We start from the raw sequence: 12,470 nt of genomic DNA on the forward strand, positions 1-12,470 counted from the left end.
ACAACAGAAAGCAGCCCCATTGTACTCCAGTTCAAAATCCCTCCACTGCACTTCATAGAGACAAATTTTAATAAATTTACATTTATTGAAAATATCATATTAGCTTTTATTTTGCTCATTTGCCCCAGTGCACAATTAAGCTATTTAACATGTAAATGGTAATAACAGAACTGCAAGCAGCTTCATAAAATGAAAGACCAAATACACTTGTAACATGATCAGACTGTTTTTAATCTGGTGGATAAGGAACAGTGGGGTGGAAGGGAAGAATCTGTTTTAGGGTCCAATACACAACCTATCTTGTTGTTTCAACACATACATCTGTTATTAAAAGCCACTGTCTAGCAGCGTAACATGCACCTAAAAATTGACAACGTGGGACATCACCAATTAAATATACTATTTGTAGATGAGAATGGTTAGGGATGGGAAAAGGATTAAAATAAGAAGAAAAGCACCAGGGCTCCACAGCCCTTCTAGAACCAGGTACTTTGCAGGGAGGGTGTAATGCCATTTGTCAGCTCTACTGCGCCATGCTGCGAGGACGAGCGCTCGGTCCATTTCCCGCATGTCTGCCGCAGAAATGCACTTCTTTGGGAAAGCAACCTCCAGGGCTTGGCACGAGGGGCACACCTCACACCCCCAGCTTGTTGGCCTGCGTGAGGACAACCTTGAGGACTGGCATGAAAGCAGAGGTCTCGCTGAAGTTGCTGGTGCTGACGATGTGTGTGTGGATGTTCAGCCCCTCCTGGTAGTTGCGCGTCTCGATGCTCTTCACAATGTTGTGCAAGCCACTAATGATGGTCGGAGAGAGCTGCAGGGAAGGCAGGAAAGGCAGGTCAGCACAAAGGAAAGGAACGAGGAGAGGAAAGGAAAAGGGGAAAAAAGGAAACAGGAAACAAACTAGGAAAGGAACTGAAACAAACTAGGAAAGGAACTGAAACAAACTAGGAAAGGAACTGAAACAAACTAGGAAAGGAACTGAAACAAACTAGGAAAAGAACTGAAACAAACTAGGAAAAGAACTGAAACAAACTAGGAAAAGAACTAAAACAAACTAGGAAAAGAACTATCTAGAAAAAGGAGTAACAAGAAACAGAACTAACTAGAAAAAGAAATTCTGAGTGTGGTGCTTGGCTCTCAGGAAGGTGCAGCACTTAGCTCCTTTATCTGGATAGCCATCTTCAGAACTGCACCACGCTGGGAGCAGTCATTGAAAAGTCTGTTGTTAGACTTCAACCAGAATGGACCTTCTCTGCAGTACTGCTATGCCCTGCAAGCCTTCCTTGCCTGGATGCAATTCCCTGGGGTGGGAGACCTGCTGTGACACACTCCTGGCACCAGAAAAACCTACTGAGCTTTTATGCCTTTGGGTAAAGTTAATTGCTCAGCAAATGTGGCCTGACAACAAGAGGATTACATCACTCTAATCTTAAGGTACCAAGGCATTTAAGCACAGTCCTTTACTCTGCCAAAGCCTCCTGGAAGGCTTTGAAAAAATTACCAGATCTTCAAAAGTACTTCTGCCTTATAGTGAAGTCACTGAGCCTCCAGAATCAAAGTCCCCTGGGTTCTGTTGTGACCCCAGGCTGTGTGTCTCAGTTCTTGCCTGGAGCAGAGAAATGGTGCCTGCTGCAAGGAGCTCTGCTCTCTGGCTCAGCACAGCACCATAAAACTCATTACACAACCCCAAAACAACACTGTAAAGTCTGCACAGGCACATGGGGTCAGGCACAGTAACTGGCTGATTTCTAAGAAATCCATGCAAACTTCCAATAAATGGATGTGGAGCACACTTCCAAAGAAAAAATGAGCACCTGCTACATACTGCAGAAGTAGTATTGCAACAATGAATTCACTGGCCATATGTGATTGAGGGCTGGGGGAAGTAAAGCAGAACTTACTGTCTGTTCCCTAAGTTTGTCATACAGAAACTCCAGGCGTTTATTTGCATCATCCAGTTTCCTCTTGGTTTGCTGCAACACAAATAAACACATCAAAGGACAGCAATTTTTAGAATTCTAGACCAATCTGATATCATGGCAAACAGGTCCATGGAGCACATCAAATTCCTTTCTCAACATTTTCCTAACACATCATTTGGATTCTTTGTTCTGTACTCCCATGATTTTGCTAGGAAAGACCACATGACTGTAGTACCTGTAAACTCTTCAGCTGTCTACAGAAGATAGAAAACTGTAGAGGTGCACCCCAAAAGCCACTGGTCATTTGCAAACCCCACTGGCATAACTAATAAGAAAAGTGACAGAATTCTGAGTTGAAGCACAATGTTTTTCCTATGGTTCACTGAAAAAACAAAGTGATAACTGGACAAAATTCTCACTTGAATGAAGTATCCAGCAACATCAGTGAGACTGGCACATGCAGATTCTCCAGTTCTAAGTGTGTACAACTCAGTCATCATTTATGGTAAATCCTATTTTTCCTCATGTGATTAGTAAAGCCAGCAGTTTGTCTGTAAGTTTTTAGTGTCAACAGAAAAACTAATAGCCTAACCCAGTCTGTCCTTACAGACACTTTGGGCTTCCATGACTTTTATAAAGTAAACCACCCACTGATGTTCCTGGAATTATTTTGCCACCAAAGGCTTTTAAAATAACTCCAGTACATTTCACCTGGAGCTGCAGCTGCTGGAGGAATTAATTTTTATCCACTTTTTTTTTTTTTTTTAAAAACCAACATCTAAAATTGTAAATTTTACTCCAGAGTAATAAAACAGTAATAAAGCATCAAGGTTACAGTTGCAGGAGCACAAAAAAAGCTGCTGGTCAACAGCAGCAGAAATGGCATCAGTGCACAAGAGTAATGGAATTTCCTCCTAAATCAGTCTGTGCATCAATCCATCTGTACTCAGGATAACTGCCATTTTCCCTGGCAAGAGGAAATGTTTCTCTGGATTAAATAACTGCCTGGAGCAAATAAAGTCTGTGGGAATGCTCTAGCTCAAGGGGGAAGACCAGCTGCTGGCTGCTTGCTGTGCTAGAAATTAGGGAAAGCTGTTCAGATGGCATAAAGGAGAACGCAGCACATCGAGCTTGGGCCACATGCAGAAACTCCTCAGCAGCAGTTATGTCATCAAGGAACTGATATATCTAAGGAAAAAGTCTCCCAGGAGGAGCAGGTAAGAAACCCCCAGTTCTTCTGGACTGCCTAACTCTCAGATGCATGACCACATACCATTAGTTTCAAAGCCCATGAAAAGGTGCAGATGCTATTTTAATTTTACAGATGGTCAGCTAGGACAGAGAGGAATAAATTGTGTCTAGGAAACAGCAAGACATCTCTCCAGCCAAATTTGGTGGAAGTGCAAACTGCTGTTCTCCTCACTCTTTAGTTCCTGTTCCCATTTTCCCCTTCAGAATGCAATAGCTGAGCAGTGCCTGTATTTGCTCTGACAACAACTGGTGTGTACAGTCAGGGTGGTGTCTCCTGTCTCTGTGGGCTGAAACACTTTCACTGCCTAAAAATATCAGCGAGACTTAACAAGAAGCAAGCAAAATGTGTTGGCAGAGCAGAAAAGCAATCCCCAGGTGCAGATATGAGTGGAATGCTTTTGCCTTCTCTGTCTGTCTGGGGGAAGGGGCACTTGGAGGAAGAAAAGGTCAAAGGGAATGCAGAATACACTATATATACATAGAAACACACATATATATGCACTCTACAGCCTTTAAATAAAGGATTTTGAGCAATTGAGTGATACTGAACTGACAAGAGCACGAGTCTGTGCTGCTGACCAAGCAAATTCAGTGCACAAAGCCCTCTGCATGCCACCAGCATCATCTTTTAGCACGTGGCAGGCATGAGCTGACCATTCAGCAGCTGGGCTTTGTGGTGCCATGTTATTTACTGGCCATCAGCAATAAATGAGCAGCTTTGGGAGGGATAGCTCATTTAAAGGGTACTGGCTGCCATGGGAAATGTCTTCCTATCCAGCTCCAGTGGCTGTGTTAAAGCTGTTAGCCTTCCCTTTCCCAGGTAGCTGTTGTTTCCCTTTGAAATGAGCTCGTTGAAATGAGAAATCCCAAGTCACAGAAATCCCCTACCGGATCGGAAGCAGACAGCAGGCACCTCTGGATGAGAGCTTCAAAAGTGGTCTTCAGGATAAGGTGCTCCTCAGGGATGGGCTTCTTGGTGATCTTCTCTGTGGGCAGTGCCTGCACATGCTGAGCAACAGAGAACAGGTGAGGCTTTTCCAGGTCACTGTGCCCACATGTTGTTCTCAGCTAAACCAAGTGGCATTATTGCCCAGCTTGGCACAACTCCTATTTCTTCCCTGGAGGTGTGTGGAGGTGACTTTAGCAGCCCCTGCTGTTGCTCCCTCTGGGAAGCTGTGAAAGCTGCAGAAGGAAGCAGCTTGTTGGCCCACACTGACTATAGGATTAGTGCCATCTAGGTGGAGATTACAGCAGCAAAATGCCAGCACCTAGGTGTAAAGCCAGTGCCTAGAAACTCCACAGCACACTTTGCAGCTACAAGAAAAGCCTGGACAAGAGGATCCTGCCTGGCAGGCTCTACTGCTGGACAACCAAACCCAGGCAGTGCTGGGGCTGCCTTACCTGGATGGCATTGCCAATGGGAGCCCCCGGGGCCCCCTCCGTGCTGGGTTTGGAAGCAGTGGGTGCCATGGTGGAAGGCCCCAGGGGCTGGGCAGCAGGCTGGAAGCCCCCTGACAGCACCATGTGCCCTGCAGGGAGGTGAGCAGGCTGGAAGCTGGGCGGTGCTGGAGCCTGGGGCTGCTGCATCTGGGACTGTGGGTCTGCCAGCGGGTTCATGATGGGGGCGGTGATGGGCACCGGGGGCAGGAAGTTCTCAGGGACCTGGGAAAACAGGGCATTCGTGTTGGGGGGCTGCTGCAGGCACTGCACAACACCCAGCTCCCACAGACTCCCCAAAGCACAGCAACTGGGAGTGCTGGGTACAGAAATAACACAGAATGTCACTGTGGCTGACCAAAGCCATCCCTCTGCTGCACACTGAGTGCCTCGGTGCAGCCCAGCCTGCCCCGGCCACAAGAGCTGAGTGCTGCCACCTCCAATCAGAGCCACCCTCCCTCCAAACCACAGCACTATTAGAAGAGAAAGCTAACCCACACCTTCATCTATTCTTACTATTGGGTCATTATATTTAGACTTTTGTGTCTCACTTTCAAGGGTGTATTTTTGTCCATGCAGCACAGAACGTAGGTCACAGCCAGCAACATGCCCCAGTAAAGCTTCTGAAAGCCTTTCAAGCTCCTGGCACACAGGTCTGCACTAAGGCAGATTACCAGGGCATTTCAGATTCATCCTTGAGCATCTGCCAGTCTTTACACAGAGGGTTTTCACAAACATTTGGTACAGGGAAGAAACAACAAAATGAGCTACTGGCCTCTGCTACACACCATGCAGGAATCAAAACAACAGAAAGGGCTTCCATGGGAATGTGCACATTTCTTTGGGTGTGCATAGAAAAAAAAAAGGAAAGATTACAGAACCCTAAATGAATGATGGAATGATGCTAAATTCAGCTAGTGATTTGGTACAGAAAAAAAAAATTCCAATCCAGCAACAAAGTCAATTATAAAAGATATGAATCACAGCACTAAACTTTTGAGTGGTGAATAAGTTGTTAGTTAGGAGGAAAACAGCTGAAAATTATGGCTTGAAATGCCAGATATTTCTTCTATTTTATAACAGTCCATGTGGTGAGTCATTTTATAATATCCTAAACCACCCCTTAGACAGTGGACAGAAGGGAAACAAACATAGAAACATGACTGACAGATTTGTTAAAAACCCAAGAGGGAATGCAACAAACACATGCCTCATTTAGAGGGAGCCAACTTGCAAGCCTTGGCTATGGCAGAAATTCTGGCTGTGACACACACATAACAGAAGAAGTAGCAAAAATCTTGTGTGCACAAGGCTGCTTATTGAGCACTCTGCTCCAGCAGTTACTCTGACACTAAGAGTTCTCTATCCAGCCTCCAAAAGCTTCACTTTGAACCGCAGAGACCAAAACCCAAAGGGTAAGGAAGGCTCCTGCCTTTGCCTTCACCCAGACCTTATCTTGGCTGCTCCAATGTTTTGTTCTCCCCACACTTTACATGCTCCAGACTAACTCCTGCCTCCCAGGGTCACAGAGCAGTGGATAACACTGACTGCTGTGGAGATGCTCCAGCCTGCAGGAGCACCAGGGGACGAAAAGGCTCGCTCTGCTCCGTGCCAAGCGTTCCCAGTTATCCTGCCCTGCTGCAATTTAAATCCATTTTGCAAAACTACATTATCTCCATCATGGAAATTGTCTTACTCTCAACAGATCTCTCAGGGTCAGACCCTTAATCAGGATAAATTGCTTTCAGCTCCAGCAATGTCAATAAACTATAACAATTTGCACAGCCTCCTCATTTTGCCTAAGTATCATCTCCTGCAAAACTCTGCTGCTTTACTGCAGATGAAAACAGTTGGAAGTATTTGCTCCAAACCACGAACAATGTTGTCATTAACAACCACAACTTCAGCAAAAACCCACCATCTCTTTAGAGGCTTAGACATTTGGAGAGGGATAATGCACATTAGAAGAGACATAAAGGCCATTTCTGCTCATGAGATGCAGCTTTTGTTTGCTGCTAAGCCTTCTCTTCCCTTCTCCTGCCAACAGGTTTCCCAGCAGCAGCTTAAACTATTGTTTTTCACGGGATCAGCACTCAGTTGTGTTGAGGTAGGAGTTGCTAGAGTACCTTCTTCTTCTTGGCAGCTCTGTTGAGGGTGGGAGGGTCATTCCAGCCGTTCTGGGGCCCTGGGACAGAAAGAGAACAGAGACTGTAAGTACCTGGGAAGAGGGCAGTGATGCCTTCTTAAGCTCTGCTGGGCCAGATCCATGCCATGGCCCTGTCCTGCCTGTTCCTCTGCCCTTCCCTGAGGGCCAGAGCATCTCCTGTGCCAGCCAGGGCCTCCCAATGTCCCTGCCATCAGACCCTTTGGGCTCCGTGCCCACTGGGCAAGGTTTGGGATCTTCACCAACTGTTCCCAAGCTAATAACCTAATAGTTAACTTTTACTTCTCTTGCAGTATAAAAGAGCTTTGAGCAGACATGCCTTTGAAGAGGGCCTGCCATGCCCCAAAAAGCTCTGCTACAGACTGTGTATGTGAAGAGCTTATCCAGGACATTTGTACATGAAGTTCCCCAGCCACACCACACAAAACACCACACAAAAGAAGAGGCACCAGAGGCCTTGAGCAGGTTCACCCAGTCACCTTGGAAACACAAAGAGCCACAAACCCAGCATTCTCCTGCCAGCTACAGCATGGTTTTGGGTGCTTTGCATCCCCAAATCAGAGCAGAGCTGCTTGAGCAAGGTGGGAAAACCTGGCTTTCTGTACCAGGGGTGATTGGAAGCACAGAGGATGTGTGAGCAGATTCACTCCAGGCTGGGCTGCTGCTCTGCACCAGCCCTTGTGCTCTCCCCAGAAAGCAAGCCCCCTGCAGCTGGGAGATTTGCAGCCCAAAGCTCCCATCAGTGCATGGAGAGAGCTGCCCAGCTCCTCATGGAGCACAGGGAATTGGGCCCATGGCATTACACCCAGGCATTATTAACTGCAGTGCCCCAGTAATCAGGATTTATTGCACAAAGCCACAAAAAGCCAACAAAACCAAAGCCCTGCTCAATGGACTTTTTCACCACAGTGTTTTTCACTCAGCAGATGATGAATTTACCAGAGACAGCACAGGTCAACATTCCTGCAGAATTTGCTCAATTTATCTGAAATGTCATTTGCTCCCAGGCTTTTGTCAAGCAATTCCACATCCAGAGCGTGTTAAAGGGGTAAATGAACAACTATTCAAAACCCCTTTCACAGCTGCTTTCTCTGTAACCAAAGGCAGTGCCATCTCCTGGCAGCCTCCTCTATTCCTCCCTAAAAATCCCAGAGTATTTCAGATACAGGGAGTCTAACTGATAGGAATAGCACATTAGGAAAATCTCCCAGACTGTCACTGCTGTTAATTTCCTGAAATAATTTGCATTAAAAAAGGAAAATATTTTAAAATAATTTGTTTCTGTGGTTAAAAACTCCAGATACATTGTTATTTGTTTCAATTAAGGAATTAAAAATCAATTTGATTAAAGTCTAATTGGCAAACAGCATCACACTTAATGTTCTGTAAAGAACATTTGCATAATTGATGTCCATTCAATTAATTTCATGTAGTGGCTGCAATTATTTTCAGGTTAGGTGGTACCTAGTTCACCTGTGAAGGGAGAGGCCTGGTCTTGAGCTGGTAGACTTTCTGCAGACAAAATGCAAAGATAACTAAAAAAATACTTTTTTTTCAAAAATAATAAAGCAGTTGGCCTTTAATTTTTGACCAGCAATTTAGTTTCACAACATGCATCAGCAGAAAAAAACACCTAACCAAATTACAATGCCAGCTTGGAGACAAGTCATTTGTTCAAACCCCCCATGAAATTATTTTGTGTACCTTCCCCCAAATCAAGCTTGTTGCTCTTTCCATGCAGTAAATCAGTGTTTCTAGTTTGTAACAAAGGTTGCAGCATTCTGGCCCTTTTTCTTCCCTCTTCTGATGTTCTCATTTTTTATTCCAGTGCAGCTGACAGCCCATTACTCTTAGCTACAATCTTCTGAACAGCATTTTACCATTCCAGAAAGCTTTCCAAGAGATGTTTGAAGTACCTGACTTTAGGGTGGCTCTCCCAAGTATTTTCTCAAACCCAGGCACGCTCTCAGCTGCATGCAGCCCAGCAATAGGAGGATGCTCACACTTTACACACACACAAGCACACACTGCCCGCTCAGACTGAGCAACAAACCCAAATGGCAAATAAAGCCAATAAACCCCTCACCATTCCAAAGAGGAATGAGATAACTCCTGTCCCTGGGGCTGGCCTGCTCATACTTCTGGTAAAAACCCTTCCCTTAGCTCAGGATTGGTCTACTGCATTTTCAAACAAGATTCAAGATGCTGAAAATTAGGACTCCCTTGAAAGTATGTTCTAAGATCTAACACAAAACTAAGTGAAAGGGGTTGAATATAAAATTAAATGTGGGCTTTTCTCGCTTACAGAAGCTTCAAGTACAGCTTAGCATAGTGATGTTTTGTGCCTTTGAATAAAAAACAGAATATATTTACAGAACTCTTCCTTTTTACATGTATCTTTAAGTCCAAGCCAGTTCAAAGGTCAGGTGCTTTTCAAGAGTTCAGCTTTGAGGTATTTTTTTCCTTCCTCCCTTTCTCCTGCCTTTAAATGAGTCACAACTGCACAGTGAAGCATGATGCTCCCAGATAAGATCATCACCACACACAAAAGCAGGACCAGCATCATTGCACCAGAACACTCAGAGCTACAGGTGAGATCTGCTCCTGGCTGCAGATCTCAGTGCTCCTACAGGATCTCATGCCAAGGCATCCCCCACCAGGCAGTGCAGCTGCTCACAAGGTGTGTTGGTGGTTAAGCATATTAAGCATGTACACTGTCATTGCTGCACCTGGAAAACAAGGGTTTTTCCATTCTTGTTGGTGTGCTTTCTGAAAGGTGCAATCTGAACTCTGGACGAGAACAGAGTGTGCTCTTCAGACATCATCTTTTTCCATAGTTCTCCAGCTGCAGTCATCACTTGTGTGTATGCATGAGCCATCCTGGGCTCAGCACCTCACCATGCCCTGCTGTCCACCCCTGCATTTCAGCCCAGAGCTGCAGAAATCAGAGGGGATGCCCAAAGTTCTGACACTTTGTACTGGCTACCCTGCTCACCACACCTGCTGAGAACAACAGAAGCAGCATTGATAGTTCTCAAAGTTTGATAAAAAGCCTATTATGAACAACTTTAAACTCTGAAAAGAGCTTCACCCACTCTGAGCATGCCACATGGACTATGTCACATCTCTGCAATGCAAGCTGAGCAGTAAAATGGATAAGAAGGAACAATTTTCTTGTTCCTTGCATTTATTTGCAGGTGCAGCAGCTATGCTGTCTGTGTTATAATGTGCTGCTTGACATCCCAAGCCTAGAACCCTATCCAACACCCCTCCCTCCTTCCAATTTAATAACTCCTCTGCTTTAGAGAGTCAAGTTTGACATGCCCTGCAATGTGGGGTCAGGAGAGATCACACTACAGCACCTCCAAAAGCAGAAAGGACACCAAATCTGGCTGTAGGGTGGATGGAAAAGGTATTTTCTCCCTTTGCAACTCTGGCAGTCCTACACCAGTCCTATCTTTTGGCATAGCAAAAGACCACTTTTCCCCCAAACATAAGGGGGTATTGTGAGCTGCCAGCCTCAAGGACACCACCAGGGGCACCTACTCATAGGATTCATGCTGCCAAAGGCAAAATGCTTTTTTTGCACTGCATCACCCCTAACAGACTTTTAAAATAAGAGAGGGCATGACAGTGGGCACATTAGTGTCTGTCAACAAAATATCCCCCAAGTCTTGCCCAGGATTCCCTGTACACTCTGCTTCCCAGATCTGCTCCTTGACTCTTCGGCTGGACCAGCTGGATGTGAAGGGTGCTCATGAGCAGGTTTAGAAAAGGACTGCTGATTCTTCCTGCACTGTCTGGCATGCAAAGCTGCTGTCTCACAGGCTGCCAGGGGAAGGTTTGTCACGGCAGGCGAGGTCACTGTCCCACAGCAGCGACACCCAGGCAGTCACAAGCAGACAGGGAGCCCCACCTCAGCCAGTGCTCTCTCACCAAGCATGCTCCAACATGCTCCAAGTGTCAGCCACACACACATGCTTTTAACTGACATTCAGGGAAGAGACAGGCAAAAGCATTTCTAAATCACTGCTGATTCTCTTTTAAGGCATTCATAACCTCAGTAAATCCCATTGCAGTAACAGGTTAGGGATACAACAATGAAGGAGAGCTGATGCTATGGGAAATGCTGTTTGAATTAAATATGCTGCCAATCCAGGCTTTAAAGGCTGCTGAAAAACCAGGGACATGGGCAAATCACATCTGCAAATCATTCAGCAAGGAGAACTGGGATCATCCTGTCAGCAGCAATTAGGAAAACTTGCACATTATTGTACTTTGCTCTCCAGTCACAGTGCAGGCTCTGACACCAACATTAAAACTGAGCCATGATCCATCCATGGCATACAACATAAGAAGCCTGTGGTAGCATCCTGTCTTGGGCAAGACAGAAGCTCTGTGACATGGCAAGGTCTGGCTCCCCAGAGAAAGGTGACTGCTCATGCTGCTTAGTGCACCAACACAGCCCTACCACAGATGCACAGGGGTGATGAAGTGGTTTAGAAATGCTTTCAACTGATCTCTAAGCAAAAGCAAACTTTTTACAGAGCATTGACAAGGCAAGAAGTGCATATTGAACTGAGTGGGTGAAGAGCAAACCCCTCCCTCCTCCCTGCCTGCCCCCCCGGTCCAAGCGCAGACCTGTTCTCTGGGATGCAGGAAGGTCACTGGTTGCAGGCAGAGTACCTGTTGGTCCAGTAGGTAATGCATAAGCCACAGAAGTTGCTGGAAGTCCTGGCCTGCCATGCTGAAAGGATGTGCCAGAAGGAGGAACAGGGAAGGAAGAGATAGGGTTCAGGCTGGTTGGGGAGGGCTGAGGCTGCCCAGGGTACAGCGGGGAGGGCATGGAGTGGGCAGGGGCAGAGGGCAGGTAGGAGGGGGTGGTGTTAGGGGCAGGGCTGGGGTAAGAGGCTGAAGCAGGGGCAGCAACAGGCTGCTGAGGCTGATAGAGAGCTGGTCCCCCAGTTCCAGAGTACTGCTGTGTGGCCTGATATGCTACAAACAGGGAGAGAAAACAGTCAGTGAGTTCACAACAGAGCAGTGGGTTTCACCAGCCTGTGCTTCCTTCTTCACTTGACTCTCCTCACTTCATGCCCCTACCCCCAAAACCACTTACCTGACCGCCAAACCCAGGCTCCCAGACTCTGGCTGCTCAAATCCCCATCCTGGCTCTGGGAGGCACAGAGAGGATGGCCTTGGCTCAAAGGACTGCTGCTCTCCCACACACACCCTCCAGCCCAGAGGCACCATGATGCCTGGGGTGGGGCTGGACACATGGACACTGCTGTCTTCTGGACCACTGCAATCCTCATAGGGGCTCTCAGAGAAAGGAAAGCCCGGTCCCAGGTTTTCACAGAGGGAAAACTTAGCCCAAGGAAATGAATACAGACTCTGGAAGGGAATGTAAGCTCACAGCCTTTCACTGTGAGTGCTGCAGCCTGATTTCACTGTCTCTGCCCATCTATGGCCATTTTTCCTCCCTCCTGCCAGTACTTTCAGTCCCTGCTTTGGGTGAGTCAGGGCTCTGCCCCCTTCTTCACTTACCTCTACTACTGCCCTCGTTTCCTCATCCCCTGTCCCATGGCCATGGAGCCCCAATGAGGAATGTGCACCCAGCTGCACACAGATGAGCTGTGGCTCTCTTTGCCAGGCCTGTGCTGCTTTCCCAGGACTCAGACTTTGGAGTCCCTGAC

At 46.6% G+C, this 12,470-nt stretch overlaps 1 protein-coding gene across 15 annotated transcripts in view; it reads right to left on the reverse strand.

Moving 5' to 3' along the window:
- Nucleotides 1-202: 202 nt before the first annotated feature.
- Nucleotides 203-12,470, reverse strand: part of SEC31A (SEC31 homolog A, COPII coat complex component) — a 40,439-nt gene continuing 28,171 nt past the window's right edge. For 3 of the 15 annotated variants that reach the window (XM_063156674.1, XM_063156675.1, XM_063156668.1), the window contains 7 exons: nucleotides 11,419-11,772; nucleotides 8,242-8,289; nucleotides 6,740-6,798; nucleotides 4,578-4,838; nucleotides 4,065-4,184; nucleotides 1,905-1,976; nucleotides 203-814 (listed from right to left, as the gene is read on the reverse strand). In XM_063156674.1, the coding sequence (XP_063012744.1) occupies nucleotides 635-814; nucleotides 1,905-1,976; nucleotides 4,065-4,184; nucleotides 4,578-4,838; nucleotides 6,740-6,798; nucleotides 8,242-8,289; nucleotides 11,419-11,772 (1,094 nt within the window). In that variant the 3' untranslated portion in view covers nucleotides 203-634. The remainder of the gene's footprint in view (nucleotides 815-1,904; nucleotides 1,977-4,064; nucleotides 4,185-4,577; nucleotides 4,839-6,739; nucleotides 6,799-8,241; nucleotides 8,290-11,418; nucleotides 11,773-12,470) is intronic. The other 12 variants (XM_063156681.1, XM_063156679.1, XM_063156676.1 and 9 more) reach the window with 6 other exon arrangements.

Source organism: Melospiza melodia, chromosome 5, assembly GCF_035770615.1.
Source record: "Melospiza melodia melodia isolate bMelMel2 chromosome 5, bMelMel2.pri, whole genome shotgun sequence".
NCBI classification, from domain to species: Eukaryota; Metazoa; Chordata; class Aves; order Passeriformes; family Passerellidae; genus Melospiza; species Melospiza melodia.